General features: G+C 38.2%; 2 protein-coding genes across 5 annotated transcripts in view; one reads left to right on the forward strand and one right to left on the reverse strand.

Moving 5' to 3' along the window:
* Positions 1–22,902, forward strand: mmd (monocyte to macrophage differentiation-associated). Its single transcript, XM_028456056.1, has 8 exons — positions 1–422; positions 2,450–2,531; positions 2,630–2,790; positions 3,673–3,747; positions 3,863–3,964; positions 5,013–5,082; positions 7,045–7,424; positions 22,878–22,902. Exons 1-7 carry the CDS (start codon positions 397–399, stop codon positions 7,252–7,254), a joined length of 726 nt encoding a protein of 241 aa, XP_028311857.1. The 5' UTR covers positions 1–396; the 3' UTR covers positions 7,255–7,424; positions 22,878–22,902.
* The window catches only part of LOC114468905 (myosin-11-like), a 24,706-nt gene continuing 13,231 nt past the window's right edge, over positions 13,452–24,926 (reverse strand). For all 4 annotated transcript variants that reach the window (XM_028456051.1, XM_028456049.1, XM_028456050.1 and 1 more), the window contains 25 exons: positions 24,658–24,851; positions 23,885–24,006; positions 23,743–23,812; positions 23,506–23,666; positions 23,301–23,409; positions 23,102–23,233; positions 22,755–22,961; positions 22,552–22,689; positions 22,325–22,448; positions 22,059–22,230; positions 21,603–21,815; positions 21,149–21,293; positions 20,629–20,835; positions 20,311–20,415; positions 19,851–20,003; positions 19,155–19,403; positions 18,868–19,080; positions 18,159–18,371; positions 16,924–17,085; positions 16,723–16,851; positions 15,961–16,049; positions 15,758–15,881; positions 15,350–15,558; positions 14,559–14,667; positions 13,452–13,628 (listed from right to left, as the gene is read on the reverse strand). In XM_028456051.1, the coding sequence (XP_028311852.1) occupies positions 13,452–13,628; positions 14,559–14,667; positions 15,350–15,558; positions 15,758–15,881; positions 15,961–16,049; positions 16,723–16,851; positions 16,924–17,085; positions 18,159–18,371; positions 18,868–19,080; positions 19,155–19,403; positions 19,851–20,003; positions 20,311–20,415; positions 20,629–20,835; positions 21,149–21,293; positions 21,603–21,815; positions 22,059–22,230; positions 22,325–22,448; positions 22,552–22,689; positions 22,755–22,961; positions 23,102–23,233; positions 23,301–23,409; positions 23,506–23,666; positions 23,743–23,812; positions 23,885–24,006; positions 24,658–24,851 (3,926 nt within the window). The remainder of the gene's footprint in view (positions 13,629–14,558; positions 14,668–15,349; positions 15,559–15,757; positions 15,882–15,960; positions 16,050–16,722; positions 16,852–16,923; positions 17,086–18,158; positions 18,372–18,867; positions 19,081–19,154; positions 19,404–19,850; positions 20,004–20,310; positions 20,416–20,628; positions 20,836–21,148; positions 21,294–21,602; positions 21,816–22,058; positions 22,231–22,324; positions 22,449–22,551; positions 22,690–22,754; positions 22,962–23,101; positions 23,234–23,300; positions 23,410–23,505; positions 23,667–23,742; positions 23,813–23,884; positions 24,007–24,657; positions 24,852–24,926) is intronic.

Here is a 24,926-nt window from a genome sequence, read left to right on the forward strand (position 1 = left end):
CGGCGTGCAACCAGCCAGGGAGAGAAGTAGCTCGTCACTGACCGGCGGGCGTCGCTTCTTTCCCGGCTTGTGTTTCCGCCTCCCTCCGGGGGTCTTTTCGCTTCGCCGCGGCTGCTTTTGACGCTCATGTGTATTTTGTAGCGAAGCGTGAATTCCTGGGACTCATTTGATCCCAGAATGGTGCTAAGAAAACGACTAAAACTGTGCCTTTTTTCGCGGTGACGTCGCCGGTTGCCTTTTAGCTCCTAGCTTGTGATTGGCTACTGCGGTTGTCCGTTAGCATTCTCCGCTCTTCCGCGAGGTCACTTTATTGTTTTAATTCCTTTTTTTTTTTAAAAAAACCCCACATTTTCTTTAGCTTTTTTTCCTTTTTTTGGCGGTAGAAAAAGAGGTGAAATGAAGAGAGTAAACAGCTTTCAGAGGTGAGTAACATCACGTGATTTTCTTAGACACATTTGTTATATTTTGACCCTTTTTTGTCTTAAAATCCACTGTTTACTTCATTTTTATAATTACTGTGTTGATTTTAAATACAAACCAAAAGTAATACAGCTTTAAATAAAGTATTTAGGGTTTATAATACAGATTTTAAAAACAAGGCTATTTCCAGCTGAAACACTTGGATCTGACAGTTTCTTTACATTTAACTAATATAAATGACATGTAATACCATATTAATGATTCATTCATAATGTACGTGTGTGTGTTTTATTATTCTGGCCTCAAACTATCAGATACACAGTGGGTGTGGTGTTTTATGGGATTAACTACAGCCTCAGATTAGCATTTTTATTGTCAGCTCTCACACATAATGTGGCACTCCTTTAAAAGATCGTTTTCATGTAAACACTTATTTATTGTTCTTATAAAGTCTGCTGAACAAAGTGGAAAAGTAGATTTAAAAGCACAAATCTGCATTTTGATCATTTGTTTGGATCTCACAAAGCTGCAATTATGAATAATTCAAGTTTTGATTTAAATGATCTAAGAACCTACTTTTGAATGACGCCATTAGTTAAAAATAAACAAATCATTGCAAATCCAAACCCTGTAACGCCCTTTTAAAAAGCCACGCCCTCTTTGTTTGGCAGACCTACAGCATTGATGATATTTGGTGTTTTTATCCTGATTTAGAAGGTTTAATTTATTTAATTGCAATGAGAAGATTTAGGGACTTTGAGAGGATGATTATGTTTAAATAAGTCACACACACCAACATTAATCTGTTTCATATCATCTCATCCTGCTAATTTTGTGTAAATGCTCGTCGACTACAAAAACACACGAAATGACAGGAAAATACAGGAAAAACGCACAAAAAAGAAATAAAAATTTACTTAAAATAATTTTACAGAGAAAAATACAAAAACAACAATGAAAAGACTCATAACAAACATAACAAAAAATATACTAAAGGATGGAAAAATATACAAACGAACAGCAAAAAAACCACAAAAAGACTCCAAAAATATATTAAAAAAATGAACAAAAAAATATACAAAAAGACTCAAAAAAATATCCTGAATCACGGAAAAATATACGAACAAAGTTATGCGAAATTAATACAAATACACACCAAATGGTATCAAAAATACACAAAACCATAACAAAAATGAGAGAAAGTTGAAAAAGCAACTGAAACATACAGAACTCTGTTGTTTCCTGTGTTAATGCTCAGATTGGTCATTATTCTTAATGTTGACATTAATGTTAATAAAATAACCCTCAGATCAGATACAGTACAATCAACATGTTTGTGTCCTTGTTATTAGTTAATGAATAGATTTGTATATGTGGTGGTCAAACACTTATGTAAGGCTGTGCAAGTCATCGAAATTCGATTTTGATTATTACACTCAACGATTACAAAATAACATAATCAAAAAGAAAATGTTTTAAAAATATTATTTTTTATTTTTTTTTCCATATGATTTATTTGCTAAATAAAACAAACTTCCATGATTTTTTATATCTACAAAGAATAAAGTTTGGCAAACACAGATTATTAATACAAACTGAGTTGTTCAATTTTGGCACAGTTGTGGCAAAGTGGGCTTCAGCCTGAACTTCTTTGTACAAAAACATGTGTATCTTTCTTTGGCCAAATATTTATTATCACCAAACTAGTTTCAGTTGATGTCCATATATTAGTTCAATTATTTCTGCTTTTACAGCCTTCAATAATGAGAATTGGTTTTATATTTGATGTAAATCTCTAGGTTTTTTTTGGGTGGACTTCAGTTTTCTGTATTTAAAACATGATTTATTGTCACTCAGTATCATATGTTTCTTAAGTTTCATATCATCTGTAACTACTAAGGGTCCTACTTCAATCTGAACTAAAATGAGCCATGTAGGTCATGTAGAAGCTTAAAAAAAACAATTATTTGTTATTGGATATGTGATTTTTGGCTAATCGTGGCTGGATGTGATCTTTGTGTTCCTCCAGGTTCATGAACAGACCGGCCTCTGCTAACTGTCGCTACCAGCCCACATGCTACGAGCACGCCGCTAACTGCTACACTCACGCCGTGAGTGTTTCACGTCCTCAACCACAACCAATCGCAGCCATTCTGGAACAATCTCACATGTTTTTAACGCGTCTACCACTCTGTTCTTTCCTCTGTAGCTCCTGATCGTGCCGGCCTTTGTGGGCATGACGCTGCTGCACTTCCTGTCTCAGAACGGCTGGGAGAAGATGACGGCCTGGGTGTACGGAGCGGGGCTGTGCGCCCTCTTCCTGGTTTCTACCGTGTTTCACATCATCACCTGGAAGAAGAGCCACATGAGGTACGGAGGGAGGGGGAGGTTCCTGTTCCATCCTTTTCAAATATAAAAGCTCTATCACTCACAGGAGACCTTCAAAATAAACTCCCACAGAGCTCATAACTGCCTCTACATCAGAGGTTCTAAACTAGAACATGACAGCAGTGGAACAGTGTGAAATAATCCTAAAGTAGGCAGCGTCATTTTAAGTTTCATTTTTCTTCAAAACTCAACGTATTTCATTACTTATGGATACACCGTAAACTGCACAGGATCTCAGTTTTATATCCCAATAAACAGTAACATTTATACTATAAATTAAAACAGATCAGAATATTTCTTACATTCTCACATGTAGTTATGGACCAATGAAAATAAGTTAAAAAAAAATAATTAAAGTATATGTTCATATTTCCAGAGCGTGTGAGTCTAGAACCAATGTATATATGTGACTAATCATTAGTGATGTAAACAGTCTATGTTCATAGCTCTATACTGATCACATTACAGGGAGCTGAGACATATGCTAAGTAGTTTACTGAAGACCCAAACATGTTCCAGACCCAAACACACACTGACTTAGTGACTATTTAGAGGAGCTGACATGTCCACCAGATATATAGGATGTATAGCAGATCTATTTCTATATTCTGAGAGAGTGGGTGGAGCTTATTACTATACCATATTTACCTTCCTATGTGATGGAGTTACAGATATATTGGAAGATGAAAATAAGGACACACTACATTGTCCATATCTCTAAAAGTATTCATCAGACCAAACTAAATATTTACAGTGTGAATATTGAAATATTAATGAACAATTGGTAAAAATTTCGGATTTTTTTTTGTAGTTTGGGGTGCGTAGGATGTGCTGATAGAATTAATAACGTGTTCTGGTTTTTAGGTCGATGGAGCATTGCTTCCACATGTGTGACAGAGTGGTCATCTACTTCTTCATCGCTGCGTCCTACACACCGTGGTGAGCGTCACACACACACACACACACACACACACACACACACACACACACACACACACACACACACACACACACACACACACAGTGTTCACAGTCCTTCTCTGGTTCCTCTCAGGCTGAACCTACGTGAGCTGGGTCCGCTGGCCGCTCACATGCGCTGGTTCGTGTGGTTCATGGCAGCTGCTGGAAGCTTCTACGTCTTCAACTATCACGAAAAGTGAGTTTGAGGTTCATAGTGACGTTGTTTACACTTCCAAACACCACACAACAAAAGGTGTGTGTGTGTGTGCGCGCGCTCGGAACAGCCTCTTCCACACATGGACAACTTTCAATTTTACTGTTACTTTGGTGCATTTTTTATTGTCATTTTTGTGATTTTTTTGTTATAATTTTCTAAATTTGTCCTTTTTTTATATGTATTTTCCTCTTCTGGATTATTGTTGTCCGCTTTGTGTATTTTATATGTTTTTGAAGTCGCTGTATTTTTGTTGTTTTTAATTTTGTGCGTTGAAACCAAAACATGAAATTAATGCACACAAAGCAGCTTTCTGCTATTACATATTTTTCTATAATTTTGTTCATTTTTGTATATTTCTTTATTTTGTCCTGTGTATTTGTCATTTTCTTCTCTTTTTGTGTTCTTGTCTGAATCCTTTTGTGTATTTTTCTGCAATTTTCTGTCATTTTGTTTATTTTTCTGTCATTTTTTCATCCTTGTATTTTTCTGTACTGGTAATTTTGTAATCTTCTATAATATTGTTGTACCTTTGTGTATTTCTTTCATTTTTAAAAAAAAATGTTGTGCCTTTAAGCAAAAAAATAAAATAAATTCACAAAACAGTTTCAAAAACATTCAAAATTAATGAAACAAAAGGTGAAATTTAAAGGTCAAAAGTGCACAGAACAAATGTTGACCACCTATTATTAGAAATGTACAACAAATCATAAATTCCCTTTCAAAATAAAATTATAAGGTCTGTGACCCACCTTTAGGTCCCGGCCCATGAGTTGAGAACCTGTTAACAGTATTTATCCTGTCGCTGTTTAAACTCAGATTTGTTGTCACTTCACTGATTTGTGTGTAGACGCCAAAGCAGGTTGAGCGACTCACACACTTCTTTGTTTGCGCTCAGGCTCAGGCGCGTGTGTGTGTGTGTGCATGCCAATACTTTCACTCACTGTGACTGAGCAGTTCCAGGTGTTGTAATCTTTAAAGCTACACCTTTTCTCCGGTTGACCTTGTGCTCCTCGTGTTTCTCCCACAGGTACAAACTGGTGGAGCTGGCCTTTTATCTCGCCATGGGATTCTTTCCCGCGTCCGTCGTGGCGTCAATGGTAACGCTTCACTTTCTCTTGTAGTTTTTCACAATCTGAGCAGAAATGATGAAAATTCCTTTGTTTTAGTGCAAAAAAAAAAACTATAGATCACAACTATCACAGAACTAAAGATAAACATGGAATCACTAATGTCTAAAGCAACAAAGGGAAAATGTTGCATCACAAAGGTGAATGTGGTTAAAATGTCAAAAAAATAAGCATGAAATATGGGTCAACATGTGAGATTATGTGAAAAAGTGGTGGAAAGGGTTTATAAGTGTTTAAATACATTAAAATGTGATGTAGAAGTGTCAGAAATCAGAATCAGAATCAACTTTATTGGCCAGGGGTGAATGAATACACACGAGGAATTTCTTTTGGTGACCTGTGCTCTCTCAGGTAGTGTAACGTTAAATAATAACAATCAACTAGAATAAAGAAAAAGAAATAAAATAAAGAAAAAGAAAAAAGAAGTGTAAACATAAATATAAGAGTAGTTAGACTAATATGTGCAAACTAAATAAAAATAACAAGATAATAATAATAGTAATAATAATAATAATGAATAAAATAAGAATACAATAATAATAATAATAAGATAATAGTGCAGTAGTGCATTGATTAGTAGTGCAAATAGGTGAACATTTAAATGAAAAAATTATGTCCATGAACATTCTCAGTGACAGGTTGATCCAGGGTTGATATGTTTAGTTCCAGGTTATATCACAGTAACAGAAACAGGTCTGACACTCTTTGACTGTTTAGTGTTGATCAGAGTGACAGCCTGAGGGAAGAAACTGTTTTTATGGCGGGAAGTTTTGGCGTACAGTGATCTGTAGCGTCTGCCTGAGGGGAGGAGTTTAAACAGATTGTGTGTAGGGTGGGAGGGGTCTGCAGTGATATTACCTGCCCGTTTCCTGACCCTGGACAGGTATAAGTCTTGGATGGAGGGCAGATCAACACCAATGATCTTTTCTGCAGTCCTGACTATCCTTTGTAGTCTGTGTTTGTCTAGTTTGGTTGTAGATCCAAACCAGACAGTGATGGAGGTGAATGTGAGTAATGTAGCATAAATACATTAAAAGGAGCAAAAATATCACAAAAAAATGACTTAAATAGGTTAGAATATGGTGAGTTTGTTGTAGTTGCAGAAAAAGGGTAAAAATAAGCAAAAATATATAGATCAAATTGTTAAAAACAAATATTCTTAGTTTCTTAAAAGAATCTGATGAAACACAATGTGTGAGTCATTATTATTTATGAGTTATTGTGACATTCTGATTCAGTTAAAATGATGATTTCTGATATCATTGTAAATGTAATGATACTGTGAAAAAGAGAATACATATTTTATTTTGGGCATAATTCCCCATTATAATCTCCCTTCAAAATAAAAGCACAATTACATTTCCTTGATGAATGAAAGCAGCATGTCCAAACCTTTATCAGCGAGGATTTAAAAATTTAAATAATATGCTTATGGAATATTTTCCCAAACCTGTTTGTGTTAAACATCAGTTTGTTTTGTTCTGTTTATAATTCAGTCCCAAAATCATAGCAAACATGTTTAATTATAGAGCTCATTAACATAAATACTAGGACAAGTCTAATGACAAAAAACTAATTAAGTCATAATTATGAGATGCTTAGTCATAAATATGACTTACTATCTCATTATTATGACTTAACTAATTATGACTCAGTATCGCATTATGACTAAGTTTTTCATTATGGCAGTTTCTCATCGTTATGACTAATTATGATAATGAGATGCTACGTTTCTCATAGTTATGACTTATTATCTCATTACTCATATGCATTATATATATCTATATGAATTATATTTATCAGAATATATGTTTTGTAACGGATTATAAACATGAAGGAATCAAAGATCAACAGGTGTTGTGATTGGCCCACAGGCTAAACAGTCATTCTTTCCCACAATCCCCTCTGTTCTTCTTCTTCTTGTGTCCTCAGACGAACACGGAGGGCGTTCCTGAGTTAGCGTGCGGAGGCTTCATTTACTGCCTTGGCGTCTTTTTCTTCAAAAGCGACGGCGTGATTCCGTTCGCTCACGCCATCTGGCACGTGTTCGTAGCGCTGGCGGCGGCCGTGCATTATTACGCCATCTGGAAATACCTGTACAGAGCAGCAGGGGGCGCTGCAGACGCACTGCTGCACTCCTGACACACACACACACACACACCTCTACTGGCTGTGTGCTCAGCCGTAACGTTTACGATAATAAATGATGACTGAATTGTTTACGCAGAGGAGAGCGACCTCAGACTTTCTTTTTCTCATGGGGCCTTCACCCTCACCCTCGTCCTCATCCTCACCCTCGTCCTCACCAACACGTTCTAACCAGAACTTTATAACCTGGTCTTGTGTTTTTATATCATGTGATTCTCATGGTTCATGTTCAGATGATTCAAACGTTTCAGAGGAGACGTAACTAATGAAATCAATCAATCAATCGTAACTCAGTATTAATGTGACATGTATCAAATTATCACTAAGTTTCTCATTATTATTACATAGTGTCTCATAATTATGACTGTTTTGCATAATTATGACTTCTGTCATTATTATGACTAAGTTTCTCATTATGACTTGTAACTAATTAGAACTGGTTTTTCATTATGATCATGATTCATATTCTCATAATTATGACATAATTAATTATAATTGTGTCATTATAACTAAGTTTCTCATTATTATTACATAGTGTCTCATAATCATGATTTATAACTAGTTATTATAAATAAGTTTCTCATTATGATTGCATTTCTCATAATTATGACTTCTCATTATTATGACTAAGTTTGTATTATCTCATAATTCTGATGACGTTTGTCATGACTAAGCTTCTCATTATTATGACTTACGTTTCTAATTATTATGACTAAGTTTCTCAATCATTACATAGTATCTCATAAATATGACTTAGTATCTCAATTATGACTTGTATCTATGACCATGTTTCTCAGGATTATGAGATACTATTTCATAATTATGACTTAGTAATTTTATTTGACTGATGACATTCCTGTTTTTTTCCTCCTCTGCTCTGAGCTCCTCCTGCTGGTCGGTCTATGACATCATCATGTTTGATACAAATATCATCTCAGGACGATTTTTATATTTAAATCCTTAAATATTTGTAAAGATTGTGAAACGTAGATTATTTTCATTTATTTTTTTAATTAAAAATGAATTAAAATGTAATACGAGATGATTTATTTCTACATCTTCAGTGAAAATAAAGCTGAAAAATTATGAATCCTATAATTTTCATGTCACAATGAGAGAACAAAAAGGATCCAATGCTTTTACTTTGAAATCCAATCATAAATGGTTTGTTTGTTAATCCTGTAAATGCACGTTTATTTTCCACAGATTCAGTGACGTGCACGTCGCTGAGTCTTTGTTGTGTAACTTTTGAATAAAACTATGTTTGAGCCAAAAAATAATGCAGATTTCTGCTTATTTCTCTTTATTTTCTCTTTTAAAATACATCATTTCTCAACATTAATCCCTAAAACCCAAGCTGGGAAAGAATTATAGCTTTCCACTTTGATTGATCATTATTTATTTGAAATATTTGTTTTAAAAACTAAACTGTATTATTTATAAACAAAAAAAGAAAGAAAATTGTGCACAATGAACTTTTTTTGGTTAATTCTCCTTTTTTTTTGCTCTTAAACATCATAATATCCGTTTTTTATTGTTTTATTGTCTTAAACTCACCATTAGACACAAATGCATCAGAATCAGAAGCGTTTTATTTGTCAAGCACAGTTTTTAAGACAGCACAAGAAATTTAACGCATAACACAAAATAAAACAAGCCAACAATAATAATGACCAATATAAAAAATGACTTTGATCAATGATTTTTTTATATTTGTAATATAATTTTAATTTGTAAAATTGAAAGGAAATAGTATTATTTGGGCCATAGTGTATAATCATTTTAAAGATGTAAATCCTTGTTTTAATCCGAAATAAAATGGATTAAAAGTGAACAAAAATGGTGGAAAATGTGGTGAAATGGAATTTTAAAATAAGAGTGGTCAAAAAGGGACAGAAAAAGGTTCAAAAGTTAGTTTAAACTGACAAATAAAGGGCATGACAAATGATGAATGTAGATAAAATTGGCAAAAAAATATCATGAAATCTGGTGAAAAGAGGTTAAAAGTGACAATAATGGGTCAATATATGTGACATTAGGTGTAAAAGGGGTGGAAAGGTTTTATAAGTGATGAAAATGTGTAGAAAAGACATCGAAATGTGATGTAGAAGTGTCAGAAATGTGAGTAATGTAGCAAAAATACATTAAAAGAAGCAAAAATATGGCAAGAAAAAAATTATGAAAATAGCTTAAAATATGGTGAGTTTGGTGTAGTTGCATAAAAAGAGTCAAAATAAGCAAAAAATGGGCTCAAAATTATATATTCTGAGTTTATTGAAGGCATCCGGCGACGAGCTAATATGTAAATTCACCGGAAGTACCAAAATTAAAAGCTCACCCATAACATTTCAATTTAACATTTCGATTTAATTTTTAAAGTTAACATCGACATATTTTTACAAGAAAAGTGAATTCACAAATATTGATATATTGAATATCTGATCAAAAGGCTGCAAAGATTTACTCTTTTTTTAACTTGCACAACTTTACAATTTACGCCTCACAGAGAAAAAACAGCCTGAAAGTTTCAGGTCAACATTTTTAATATTTAATCCTTTAACGTCGTAAAGTAATAAATTATGAGGAATGATCATAACTCACCTGATAAACACACATTTCTCTGTCACAGTCCAGCTTAATTAACTCCATGCTGGGGGGCGTGGCTCTGCAGCTTCCTCTCCTCTGATTGAAAGAGCGGAAACTACTACGTCACTTCCTTCACTCGCAATCCTGACACAGCTACAGACGTGATATTTCAATGTAAACCTTCCATACAATGTTTGTTTAAATATTTTAATAGTACAAATGTAAATATGTGACTGTTCTGTGGTGTTTTTATTTGTTAATTGAAAGAAGAAAAAAAAGAGGAAAATAAAAAAACAACCTTACGACTCTAGTGCTTAGTTATGAGGCAACAGCTCCCCCTGGTGGTACAAATACTGAGTGTAACTATACGCCATCACATTGATTATAATGTTTATAAAGTCTGTGGGTCTTTAATCTTGATTTTGCTTATTCTCAAACTTTTGCTATAATTAATGAGATAGAAGTATCAAACATGTCCACATTCTGTAAGTAAATTATTGTTATTATATTTAGCAATTGAAAGTTAATATGAATATAAGCTCATGTCATGTAAAGTATTTTTTAAAGCTGTACGACCTACCAGTAAAAACATAGGTAGGGTCAAAGTTCACGACGTCACAAAAAAAATATAACAATAATCCCTTTTTCTCTATAATTGGCCATTGGTACCATTGAACAACATTTCCTTTCAATGTGTGACCTTGACCTTCGCTCAAGGTCATATTTAAGGTCAAGGTCAGTCTTCTGTTTTTCCTGCATTATTACTTTCAATTTCATTGGTAAAAACAACAAACTTGTCAACAAATCCAGATACAGGTTGTTATTTTTGCCAATTTTTAAAATTTTCAATTTTCAAATACGTATTTGCTTTGCAAAAAAGGTCTTGCCAAGTTATTATATTATTATTAATAAGTAAACACATTATATTTACATTTCTAAAAATGGGTGAAAAATTTGGGCTGCCTAAAATATTAAAATTACTATTATATACAAAATAAATTAATGAATAAATACATTAAAGAAAAACAATATAACATAAATAATATAGTTTGAAAAATGTAAATTAAATAAATCACATTTCAGGAGCTTAAAGAAATGTATTACCTGAGAAAAATGTTGTTTTTTTTCTCACGCTAAGGAAACCACAGTCAGGTTTGTTATGGTTTTATTGCAGCGTTTAGTCACAGCAGTGCATGTGCCACTTTAGAACTTCATCATAGATATTATTAATATTTATTTACAGTGTTTCTGTGGGGGAAAAAAAAAAAAAAAAAAATCACACAAACCAGTCGTGTTCACACAGGTCATAAATAATAAAGTTTAGCATTATACCTTTGTTATTGGTGTCACTCAGTGTAAATAAATAAAATAAAAACACACACATTCATATTTAGTTTTAGTCACAAGATAACATGATCATTATTTGAAGCGTGACACCAAATGGAACATCCAACTCTAGCTTTTAGGTTTAAAATGTGTCCTAAAACCTTCTAAATGTCCTTATTCGTAGATCTATGTCTATTAAACACATTATTATGAACTATATTCATTTAATTTCCTTTATCTTGGATTCATGTGATTGATGATGTCACACGTCCCCACTGCCTGTAAACACCCCATTGTTTTCTATTGGAGTGAAACATTCAGCTTGATTTATAGATTATTTAGTAAAATTGTAGATAATTTTGCAGATTTTTCATTCAAAATAACAACTTGTGCTGCTTTCAGTTGCTCTAAAATATCAGGAAAAGTTAAATATGTTTTGTTTATGGAAAGAAGATAAAACAGCAAGGGGCAACAGTTCCAACTCTGACAAAAAAGCAGAGAAGAAGAGCTCTCCTAAGGGACCTTTACTCTCCCTTAAACAGTGCGTTGACACGCTCTGGTGGCTGAAGTTAGCGAGTAAATCACAGACTGTTGAAGACACACAAACCCTGAGGATAAAAGGACTTTTGGGCAGGAGTCTTTCAACTGTCCATGATTTACTCTCTAACTTCAGCCACCAGAGCACGTCAACGCACTGTTTAAGGGAGAGTAAAGGTACCTTAAGGGAGCTCTTCTTCTCTGCTTCATTGTCTACTACAAAACCGCAGATTTGGAACTGTTGTCCCCAGCAGTCACAGATCTTTTCGGGCCACAACCGTTTTTATCGTCTTCCTGCTCTGAGGTCTCAGTGTGATTAAAGTTAAGGAGGAGGCGGAGTTTGTCACTTTGATTACGTAGGGTAAATGGTTATAGAAAGCATCAGTGCTGCCTTTAGAGGTGTGTGGGGTCATAACCTTGTGGCTGAACTACTCGTGTTGGTCGTAAAATTCCCCGCGGTGCTCCAGAGGGGGCGTGGCTGAGTGAGGAGGCTCCTCCTCCCCGTCGTCCGGCAGGAACTCCACTGAGTTTTCCTTGAAGTTGCTCCTCCTACTGAGACTCAAACTCCTCAAACTGCTGCTGCTTCGAGGGATGGAACTAGTGCTGTAGACCACCTCCCCTCCACCTCCACCACCACCACCACCACCACGCCTGGACACGCCCACACACAGATGTGATCAATAGAAACAAGAGTCCTGCTGTTGGTTTCATACGATAAACAGGAAGTTAAAGTGATCAGCCACTGTTTTGACAAATGTGGTCAAAAATCTTCTAAATGTCCTTATTAATAGATCTATGTTTAATAAAACACATTATTATGAACCATATATGCATTTATTAACCTTTTAAAAATAGGACTACTTTACAGTTTTAGAGCCTGTGTTCCTCCATCTTTAAATCACATGACTGATGATGTCACACGTCCCCACTGCCTGTAAACATCCCATTGTTTTCTATTGGAGTGAAACATTCAGCCTGATTTATAGATTATTTAGTAGATTTTTAGATCATTGAGAACAGGGGCGTCAAACTCATTTTAGTTCAGGGGCCAAATATGAAGCAGTTTGATCTGAAGTGGGCCACAGATTTTATATATGCAATAATTTGAGGAAAATTTAAGGATTCTGTAAGAATTTTTAGTTTTTTCAACAGTTTAACATGAAAAATGACTAATCATGTGATATAAACACCAGGAAAACCGTGAGCATTGTTGAGTTTCATTTACACAATGATTCATGTTTTCTGTTTTTTTTTTTACTTTCTCCTGTGGGCTAAATGAGATGCTCCAGGGGCCGGATTTAGCAGCTTCTCAGTCAAAATAACAACTTGTACTGCTTTTGGTTGATCTAAAAAAATCAAGAAAAGTTAAAGATGTAGATGTAAACTGCAGAGGAGAAGAACTCTCCTTAAACAGTGTGCTGACACGCTCTGGTGGCTGAAGTTAGCGAGTAAATTAAAGACCGTTGAAGGACTTTTATCCTCAGGGTTTTTGTGTGTCTTCAACAACCCGTGATTTACTCTCTAACTTCAGCCACCAGAGCGTGTCAGCACACTGTTTAAGTAACCTCATTTTTCAAAGGCAATAAAACTAATATGGTGCATATTAATGTGTTTTTTTAAACATAGATCTACTAATAAGGACAATTCAAAGATTTTAGGACACATTTGTAAAAACAGTGCAGGATCCACTTCAAAATGTGAGGACAGAGGGCGGAGCCTGGTGCTAAGACACGTCCCCTGGTTTACCTGAGCTTGCCCTTCAGTGATGTGACTTCCCTGTTGAGGGTGTCGTTAGCCTCGTTAGCCTCCTCTAGCTCCCTCTGTAGCTTACGGCGAGCGGCGGCGACGCGCTGAGACTCCTCCTCCGCCTCCTCCAGCTGATGCTTCAGCTGCTTCAGACGCACGTTGGCCTTTTCTGCCTAAAAACCATGTGACACTGGACCGTTACACACGCGCACGCACGCACGCACACACGCACACTCGCACACTCACACTCGCACTCGCACACGCGCACTCGCACACTCGCACACTCGCACACACACACACTCTCTCTAACCCATTTTCATTTTGGCCCTTTTCAACATTGATGACACTTTTTATTCAGATTTGAGCTCCTTTTGCCAATAAATGTCTTTTTTTTCCATTTATTTGTCCATTTTTGCAAGTTCTGAAACCATTTTTTGCCACTTAAGCTCCTTTTGCCCAATAAATACCACTTGTTTCCCTTTTCCTTACATTTTGCCTCTTTTTCTTCCACATTTTTGCCCTTTTTCAGTATTTTGCTCATTGAAGCTACATTTTGCCTTACGTACCACCTGTTTCCTCTTTTTTTTTGCCAATTTTAGTCATTTTTCTTGCCACATTTTTGCCCTTTTCAACATTTTTGACATTTCTTTTTAGATTTTAGGTCTTTTTTCCAATAATTACCCCTTTTTCCTATTTTTCATCCTTCTTTTATCCAATGTTTGTTGATTCTTTAACCATTTTTTGCCACTTTTCATCCAAATAAGCTCCTTTTGCCCAATAAATACCTTTCCTTTCAACTAAATACAGTTTTTTTTTCCTACATTTTGTCCCTTTTGGTTTCACATTTTTGCCCTTTTTCACTATTGTTTGCCACATTTTGCTCATTTAAGCGACATTATGCCATTATTCCTCTTTTTTGGCCCATTTTAGTCACGTTTCCCTCTTTTCTTGCCATGTTTTTGCCACTTTTGGACCATTTTTGCTGACGTTGCCCAGGATGCCAGATACCCAGTCCACCCCTGTATAATGCATCTATTTTTAACGTATCCTAAGTCGCTGCTCCTTTGAGTTTCCAGCCGTTGCCGTGGCGACCGGGGCCTCACCTGGTCCTTGTACTGCTGCGCCTGCTTCCTCTCGTCCTCCATCTGGATGCTCAGGTCCTTCAGCTTCTTCTCCTTCTGACGCAGGTTCTTAGCATTGTTCTGTCGCTCTCTGCACAGAGTCACACCCATTTCACTAGTGGCCCCGCCCACCACGCAGCACAAACACCTCACATGAAGGTGTCTGGCCTGCGTTGCCAGATACAGCTGATGATTTCACATGCATAGTTTTTCACACACTTCACCTTATCATTGAAACTAAAATACATTATAATTTATTAATATTTATAAAGAAGATTATTTTAACTGGCCAACTGAGATTAGATCGAATACTTCCATCATATCCACTTGTACAATACACTAGTCACCAATCGTCCTAATATCAACTCGTCTTTTCACTTATGGGACAAATTGCCTCCAGACCTGAAAGACAATCTTTAAAATCATAAATTTACCATTCCTAATGTTTACATCATGTATTCTTTATTTTATTTGTTGGTGCAATGAAAGTGTCGATGTACCTTTTTATGTTATGTTTCTGAATATTTTTAACTGTATTTAATTTTTCAGTTCTTATATGTACTAGAATATTTTTCTATGGACCACAGGAAGATTAGCAACCACCATGGTGGAAGCTAATGGGGATCCAATAAACAAATAAACAAACAAAGTGTCAAATATCCACAAAAATACAGATACAATAAACCCAACCTGGCAACGCAGCTTCCACATGGGTTAGCCTTCCTGTCTGTAAAGTAAAGTAAAGTAGAGTAGAGAATATACTGAAGGATCACCTGCTCTCCACCTCCAGCTGCTCCTCGGCCTCCCTCACTTTGGCCTCCAGGGCGGCGACAGAGGCCTTGAGCTTGGAGCGACCCTGGCCTTCCATCTCCTGGACTTTGGCCTTCAGGTCACGGTTCTGCTTCTCCAGCTGCTGACGAGAAGCCTCTCTGCTCTGATTGGCTAAGCACTCTGCGGCTAGCTCCGCCCCCAGCTGCTCCGCCTACATCAGAGAGAGAGAGGTTGAAATTCCCAAAGACCTCAGAGTACGAGCAGCTAACATTTAGTCACCAGTTAACATGATCACCAGCTGGTTTCAAACACCACTGGAGTAAGCTCTGACTAAAGCAGGGGTTCTCAACCTTGGGGTCTGGGACCTTTATTTTGTGTGAGGCTGTGATTGGTCAGAAGGCGTAACCCACCATCTGTTGACTCTTCCTCATTCTGTCGTTCATTCCCTCCATGGCGGACCTCTCCTCCTCCAGCTCCTCCTCTAACTGAGCGATCTTCGCCTCCAGACGTCGTTTCTCGTCTGACAGCAGAGTCCTGCACAGAGGGCGGAGCACACGGTGCCATCACGGCCACTGATTGGCTCCTCCCACTGAGCAGGTGAAGCTCCTCCTACCTTCCTGAGGAGTTACTGCTGAGCTCCTCGGCCAGTTCTTCTCTCTCCGTCTCCGCCTGCTTACGAGCTCGTTCAGCAGCTGCCAACATCTGGAACACGGTCACATTCATCCGCCTCAAACCATAGTCCCAAACAAGTTACCATAGCAACGTAATGCATCACATCATACTCCACCAATCAGATTAAACGTAATGTATCACATCAAGTCTTTTTACATTTTTATTTCTTACTACATTGTTTGTGTTTTTGTAATTATCTTGTGTGTTTTTTTACGTAATTGTTTAGAATTTTTCTGGTTCATTTTTTGTAATTTGATCTAATTTTCTGTAATGAATGTTTTTGGAGCAGTTTTGTGTTTTTAATTTTGGGGTTTTGCACAAATTTAGAGCGAGAGCCGGTTTTCTTTGTTGTGATGCACATTTTTAACTAAAACTGTTTTTAAAATGTTCGTTTGTTGTCATGAACCTTTTCATGCAAATGATATTTTCACTACAAGATAGATTTTTATCATGATGCACATTTTTATCATAACCAATAGTTTTAGTCAAAATGTATTGTTTTTGACTCTTTTGGTTTAGTTTTAGTCGACTAATCAGATTAATCAGACTAATCTGATTCATTTGATGATCGCACAAATTCTGATTTAGTCCTGTGTGACAAAATGAAAGTTTAATTTTTATTGTCTTTAATCAAGTAACGGTGCTTCTACATGAGCACTAGGATATGTGAGTACTCTTTACTAGTGTGCAGAGTAGTGGTCACCTCATGCAGCTGCAGAACATCTGCCTCCAGGCTTTTGTTCCTACGCTCAGACTCTCTGCTGGAGGCCAACACTTCCTTCTGATTGGCTCTGGAGTCGTCCAGTTCCCTCTGAAGGTCCTTCATCTGAGCCTGAAAGCAGAAGGGGGAGAGGGGCTTTATTCACTGACCACAGGTGGGAGGAGTCTCTCTCCGTCTGCTGACCTGGATCTTACGGAGCTGTTTGAGGGCCTCGTCGCGGCCCCTGATGGAGGCCTCCTGCTGCTCCTCATGGTCCTTCAGCTCTCCTTCAACCTTCTTCTTCACGGCCAACGCCTGAGCACGCTGCTTCCTCTCCTCCTCAAGCTCCGCCTCCAGCTCACGCACCTGGAACAAATCAACCCTGATTAATCACACCTGGAACAACTGGGGGAGGAACCTTCTAATGATTAATCACGATTAATCATAACTGGAGTTCAATCCAAGAGGAGAAAATGTTTTAAATGATTAATCATCATTAGTCATGATTAATCATGATTATTCATGGTTTATAATAATTAATCATGAGATTAATCATGATTATTCATGGTTTATAATAATTAATCATGAGATTAATCATGATTAATAATAACTAATCATCATTAGTCATGATTATTCATAGTTTATAATAATTAATCATGAGATTAATCATGATTATTCATGGTTTATAATAACTAATCATCATTAGTCATGATTAATCATGATTATTCATAATTTACAATAATTAATCATGAGATTAATCATGATTAATAATAACTAATCATCATTAGTCATGATTATTCATAGTTTATAATAATTAATCATGAGATTAATCATGATTATTCATGGTTTATAATAACTAATCATCATTAGTCATAATTAATCATGATTATTCATAGTTTATAATAATTAATCATGAGATTAATCATGCTTATTCATGGTTTATAATAATTTATCATCATTAGTCATGATTAATCATGATTATTCATAGTTTATAATAATTAATCATGAGATTACACATGATTAATCATGAGATTAATTATAATTAATTACAACTGGGGTTCAATCCCACAGAGGAGGAACCTTATAATGATTAACTATGATTAATCCAGAGATTTTTTTTGCATTAAATAACAACCTTAGTTGTTTCCAGATATTTAGCAATAAATCAAACATTAAATTGGGACTAACTGTGATTAATTATGTTTTATCAAAGTTATCAAACCTCATCAGATAATCACACCTGAAATAAGTGGGGTTAAAGTCTGGAGGAGATTAACTTCATAACGATTCATCATAATTAATACATAAGCTTTTTGGTTATTATAAGGTATTTAGCAACAAATCACAATTAATCATGATATATTGTGAATAATTTAACTATCAAACTTAATGTGATCATTCACTGGATCAATGGTGATCAGATCAAGTTTATTGATTACCTGTTTGAGGAGATGTTTCCTCTTCTCCTCGCCCATCTCGTCCCTGGCCTGTAGTTCTCTGTCATGCTGAGCCTTCAGAGCCTGACCGTTGACCTCCAGACGTAGCTTAGCATCTTCAGCCACTGTTAGCTCGTCCTCCAGCTCCTCCATCTGCGTCCTCATCTCCTCCACCAGGGCCTCCAGGCCCCGCTTGGCCTTCTCCAGGTCGTGGACCTGATCAATCATTGGTACATTCAATCAGAGGTTCTCAATCTTCCCATATTTAACCTATTTTCATCACTTTTTATTGCCATATTTTTGCTCCTTTTATTGTATTTTTGCTACATTTCTCTCATTTCTGACACTTCATCATATTTTAATGACTTTTCTTCACATTTTTTCCACTTTCCAAACATGTTCAGCACTTATAAACCCTTTCCATCACTTTTACACATAATGTCACATATGTTGACCATTATTGTCATTTTTAACCTCTTTTCACCATATTTACTGATTATTTCTGCCAATTTAACCACATTCACCAATTGTCATGTCCATTATTTGTCAGTTTAAACTAATTGTTCTAATATTGACACACTTTGACAATGACGTAATTAGTTGTGATTAGTCACTAATATTAAAGTTATAAAATATGAAGTCATAAAAGTTGCAGTAAATAGTGTTTGTGTTCAATGCTGAGAAAAGTAAGGGGAGGAGCTTCAGTGCTTACATTCTTGCCCACGTCATCCTTGGAGCAGATCAGATCCTCCATCTCCACCCTTAGAGCCTTCACCATCTTCTCCGCCTCCTCCAGGGCATCCTGGTTCTCCTCCAGAGCTCGGGCCAGAGCCAGGACCCGGGTCTCCTTCTCGCGGGCCTCAGCCTCCGCCCGATCGCGCTCCTCTGCGATCTTACAGGACACAGCGCGCTCCTCCGCCAACATCTGATGACGCAGCGACAGCGGCTGGAGTGACGGAGCGCGTTAAGAGAGGAGTTACTATGGAAACGGGAGCTCACCTGGTCAAACTTCTTCTGCTTCTTCTCCAGGTTGGACACCAGCTGTCTCTGGTTGTCCAGGTCCATGAGGACGTCCTCCAGCTCCTGCTGCAGACGCCCACGACTTTTCTCCAGCTTATCGTACGCAGACGACTTCTCCTCCAACTCACCGTGGACGCCATCCAACTCACGCTGCAGACGCTTCTTCCCTTCCTCCAGCAGCTCGGCCGCCCCACACGCCTCGTCCAGCTTCTTCCTGCTGTCAGACAGCTGAGGGGGGGGGGGGGCAATGGAAGGACAGGTATGGACAGGAGAAGGACAGGGGACAGACAGGGGGCGGATAGGGGGCGGACAGGGGGCGGGGATAGACACAAAAACATTGCAATAATACATTATTTATAAATTGTCATGACTAATCATGAGTTGGTAATTGATTAATCAAATAATTTGTGATTAATTAAGATCTAGTAATGTCATTCCAGATTTAATCTGAACATAATTACAGTTTATTGTGATTAAATGAAAGTTACTTTGTAACTAATCTAATGTTTTACACATAATAAAGATGATTAATAATTAATCAAAGGTTTTATTACCTTGTGTATCATCAGTCATAACTAATTGGGTGTTTTCAATGATTAAAGACAAATATTTGTATCATTTTTAAACTAATGGCGTGTTACAGTGTGACGCTGTCGTCCTCCTGCGGTGCCTGACCTGCATGTTGAGCGCTATCAGCTGCCTCTCTGTGCTCCTCTTGTTCTCCACCTCCTCCTCCAGCTGCTCCCTCACAGCGTTCCTGTCCTCCTCCATCTGACGCAGACGTCCACACACGTTCAGCTTCTGACGCGTTTCCTCACTCAGCAGCTCCTGGAGAACCAGCAACCACCTGACTTAGCTTAACTTAGCTAAACCTTACAAATCTTCATTTATCCTGACTTAAAGAATCCAAACTGACCTTAATTCATCCTAATTTAACTTAATTGATCTAATCTTACATTTGATCTTTCCTTATCCTGTTTTAACTAATCTAATGTTATTTTTTTATCCTGATTAATCTTATCTCAATATAATCTACTTTAACTGATCTTATCTTATGTCCTCTTAGTAATACTACTACTACTAATAGTAATAATAATAATAATAATAATAATAATAATTAATAATAGTGTCTGACCTGAGTGTCCTGTAGCTGGAAGGAAAGAGCAGACACGTCTTTGCTCAGTTTGATGTTTTTTCCTTCAGCTTCGTTGAGCAGAGCCGTCACTGAGTCCAGCTCCGTCTGAAAGAAACAAGATAAGAATAAATAAAGAATAAAGAAAGAATAAAGAATAAAGAAATAATAAAGAATAAATAAAGAATAAAGAATAAAGAATAAAGAATAAAGAATAAAGAATAAAGAATAAAGAAAGAAAGAAAGAAAGAAAGAAAGAAAGAAAGAAAGAAAGAAAGAAAGAAATATTCCCAGAGGAGGAAAAAGCCATTATTAACTCACGCTGGTCTTGGCGACTCTCTCTACCAACTCGTTCTTCTGCCGCTCGCTGTCATTGAAGCGCGTGTGCAGCTCGTTGAGCTGAGCCTCCAGCTTCTTCTTCTTGTGTTCCACTTCCTGTTTGGCGGCGGCTAGCGAGCGCAGGTCTGAGCTAACGTCTGACGACTCTTTCTCCAGAGCCTGTTTGGCTTTTTCTAAACCAGCTCTCACCTGAAACCAGAGACATCCTCACACACTGCACTTAAACCCGCTATTAGCATGTGTTGGGCATCTTAGCGTGTTTTTTAGAATGTTTTGAGCCCTTTAGCGTGTTATGGGCATCTTAACATGTTTTCTCCTCATAGCGTATTTTTTAATCATGTTTTGGGCTTTTAAGCATGTTTGATTTTGTGTGTTGGAGACCTTAGTGTGTCTCAGGAACCAGGCGTGACCCTGGTAGGACCATACGTGACCCTGGTGGGACCATGTGTGATCCTGGTGACACCATGTGTGACCCTGGTGGGACCATGTGTGACCCACTGACTCGTTTGGCCTGCTCCAGCTGATCTGTCAACTCTTCCACAGCCTGGTTGTGTTTCTGTCTCAGGTCCTGGATCAGACTGTCGTGGCTCCGCCCCTCTTCCTCCAGGGCCTTTTTCAGCATGGCCACTTCCTGCTCACGCTTCGTTCTGACAAACATCAACAAACAAAAACAAAAAATCAAACATCCCAAAGCTGTGAATACAGAAACTCACACACGTGTTGATATGGAGATGATTTTGTGACTTTTCTGTGAGCTGCTGTCATGGCTCGTCTCATGTTATCCTGTGACTGATTGGAATCACAGATGTATTAAAAACTATTCAGATAACAGCTCTGCATTCAATTAATGTAATGTAATTCATCTAAAGTGGTTTGATTAATGTAAATATTAAATGTCACCAGTTCTAATGATGACCAGTTGAAGTGCTACACCACAGAGTGAGCTGGTTCCTGACCGTAGCTCCTGCTGAGCGGCCGTAGTGTCCAGGCTGTCCTCCAGCTCGCTGCGTAGAGCGTTCAGCTCCTCCCCCAGGTCTCGTCGAGCCGCCTCCACCTTGGCTCGTGCTCCTCGCTCCGCCTCCAGGTCCTCCTGCAGCTCAGAGAGCAGCAGCTCCAGCTCACGCACACGCTTCACCGCTGAGCCACGCTGCACCGACTCCTCATCCAGGCTGAGCACACACACTTATTATTATTAATAATAGTATTATTATAGTTATGTTTTATTAATGGGCTCAATGTGCAGCATTTCACAAACTTACTTTTAAATTGGACTTTTTCAGAAAATTTTATACAAATCAAAGTAAGATTTGAATTTTTTATTTCTTTTTTAACAAAAATAAAATACAGAATATGAAAGATTTACAAAACAACTGTATTAAAAATGAATTCATTCATTGAGTAAATGAAATTACCGGGCCAGCGTGGCCTGTAGCTCCTCCTCCTTGGCGGCGAGCTGCGCCCTGAGCTCTGCAAGCTGAGCCTGGAGGTCAGCGTGCTGCTCCTGAAGGTCACCAAGCTCCGCCTCCAGCTTTCTCTTGGCCTTCTCCACGTCCTGACGACCTTTCTCCTCCTTCTTCATCCTCACTGAGACCAGAATGTGCAACGTCAGTGTGTGTGTGTGTGAGTGTGAGTGTGTGTGTGTGTGTGTGTGTGGGTGTGTGTGTGTGTGTGAGCTGACCCTCCAGTTCAGAGATCATGGACTCGTGCTTGTTCTTCAGCTTTCCCAGGTTCTTGGACTTCTCCTCCTCCTCGGCCAGGTTGGACATCATGTCGGCCATCCTCTCCTCCAGAAGTTTCCTCTCCTGATAAAACAAGAAGACTCATCCACAACCAGGAACATCACAACCACAAGAACCATGGATTACCATGAAGAACCATGAATAACTGTGGAGAACCATGTGGTACCTTGAGCAGCTTGTTGTTCTGGTCCTCCATCAGCAGGGCGTCGTCCTCCATCTTCTTCAGCTTCCCCTCCACCACCACTTTCTCCAGCTGCAGCTTCTGCCGAGCATCCTCCTCCTCAGCCAGGTGTCCCTCCATCAGCTGGAGAAAAGAGAGGAGCACGTGTGTAGAGAACATTGGTGAAGGAGTGGTGGGCGTGGCTGTACCTGCAGCTGCTGCTCCATGTCCTTCCTCTCCTGCTGCAGCAAGCTGCTGCGCTCCTCCTCCTCCTCCAGACGAGCCTCCATCTCATGAAGAACCTCCTCCAGCTCCTGCTTCTTGGCCTCCAGCCTCGTCCTCACCTCCTCCACCTCAGCCAGCAGCTCCATCTCAGCCTGGAACTTTGTCTCCAACTGCTGCCGCTCCTCCATCAGCTGGACACACACACGTGCATGCACGTACGCAGACACACACACGTAGACACGCACGCGCACACACACACACACACACGCGTTAATTTCAAAGTAACACACAGACCGACTGAAACACACACACATACGTGCACACGCTTCACCTGTGTGTGCTTCTGCATGACGTCCTTTAGCTCCGCCTCCATTTTGGCCGCCACCTCCCTGGCAGTCTTCAGCTCCTCGTCCTTCTGACTCATCTCCTCCTCCTGACGAGTCACCTGCAGGAGTGGCTTCACCTGAGGGGGCGGAGCAACAGTTAGTGTGCGTGCGTGCGTGCGTGCGTGCGTGCGTGCGTGCGTGCACCTTAGTGAACAGCCTCCACCACTGCCAGTTCTTCAGTTTAAGGTAACAGGCACAGTTCCTCTGGATCACCTTCATGGCGCTGAGCTGCTGCTGATGTTTGTTGAAGGCTCTGAAACACACGGAGAGGAAGAACCAGGACCACAAGAAGAACCCTGATCTGGCTCCTGCTCTTTTTCTTGGTCTGGTTCCTGGTTCCTGGTCTTACCTGCGGCTGAGGAAGGCCCTGGCCTGAGCCTGGAAGGCAATGATGACGACGGTCAGCTTAACGTCTCGCTCCTCCTCCAGCTGAGCCAGAACTCCAGTCCTGAAGAACATCTTACTCTGTCCGATACGGTACAGGTTGGTGTCCAGATCCAGGTGTTTGACCTACACAGGAGGAGGAGGAGGGGCTGAGGAACATCTGGAACCTTCTAGAAATATCTTGATGGTCCCACAGTCTCACCATCAGGCAGCAGGCCTGCTTCCCGTCCATGAATCCTTTAGGGATGGCGTTCGCTGCCAGGATCTCATACCTGCACAAACATTGGGTTAGTGGTGTTTATACTGGTTTTTACTGGTTTATACTGGTTTATACTAGTTTGTACCTCTGTCTGAACTCCTGGAAGACGATCCGGTTTGGGAATCCTTGTCTGCAGATCCGGATTCCCTCCAACACGCCGTTACATCTCAGCTGCTCCAAAACCAGCTGAGCATCCATCTTTCCTGCCTTTGATAAGGATGACAGCAGGTTACCGCCAAAATAAAAGTCAATAAATAACAAACAAATAAGAAAATAATAAGATAAAAACTGTCAAATTCAAAAGAGTAATTCAATTCAACTTTATTTATATAACACAAATTACAACAATAGTCACCTCGAAGTACTATCAAAATATAAAATCCTTAAGAAAAAGATAAGACCAACAAAAAATTTTGAAATGTAAAGTTTCAGCAAAAACCAACTATAAAGATCTAAATATGATAAATATAAATGATTGATTGATTGATTTATTATACAAATTCAGTATGAAATGATCCTACTCTGTGGTTGGAGATGATACAGATAATTGTAATAAATAATATAAATACTGAAACAAACAAATTAAAACAAAAAAATAAACAAATCAACAAATTAAAACAGTAAAATATATGAATGAGCACCAGTGATAGCAGAAATAAATATGATGACAGCAAAAATTAAATAAATAGATAAATAAATACATTGATTAATAACAAATAGATAAATAAATAAATAGTTAGTTAAATAATAAATAAATAGATAAATAATTAGTTAAATAAATAGATAAATAATTCAATAATAAATGATACATAAATAGATAAATAATCAGTTAAATAAATAGATAGAATGTGCTCTCACCCTCTTCTCGTGGTTGGGGATGATGCAGCGAACAAAGTTGGGCTGTGTGTTGTGCAGCGTGGTCATCAGCTTTCCCAGAGACTCTTTGTAGAGCTGACCCACTGTACGGAACATTCCCTTCTTGGATTTGGTGGAACCGGGAGCTGAACTCTCCGACATCTTGGTGATGGTCTCCAGACCCACCACTCTGTCCACTGGGAACAAACCAGTTCACCCACAGAGTGAGCTACTACTAAGACGTGAAGGAAGGTAACAGAGTAAAGACTGTC

The sequence above is a fragment of the Gouania willdenowi genome, chromosome 8 (genome assembly GCF_900634775.1).
Source record: "Gouania willdenowi chromosome 8, fGouWil2.1, whole genome shotgun sequence".
NCBI lineage: Eukaryota > Metazoa > Chordata > Actinopteri > Blenniiformes > Gobiesocidae > Gouania > Gouania willdenowi.

What these genes read in the sequence shown, in the direction of transcription:
- mmd (XM_028456056.1), top strand. Translation starts at nt 397, where the DNA reads ATGAAGAGAGTAAACAGCTTTCAGAG. An exon ending in TGGAAGAAGAGCCACATGAG is followed by an intron (nt 2,791 to 3,672) that starts GTACGGAGGGAG and finishes TCTGGTTTTTAG; the next exon opens with GTCGATGGAGCATTGCTTCC. An exon ending in GCTGCGTCCTACACACCGTG is followed by an intron (nt 3,748 to 3,862) that starts GTGAGCGTCACA and finishes GGTTCCTCTCAG; the next exon opens with GCTGAACCTACGTGAGCTGG.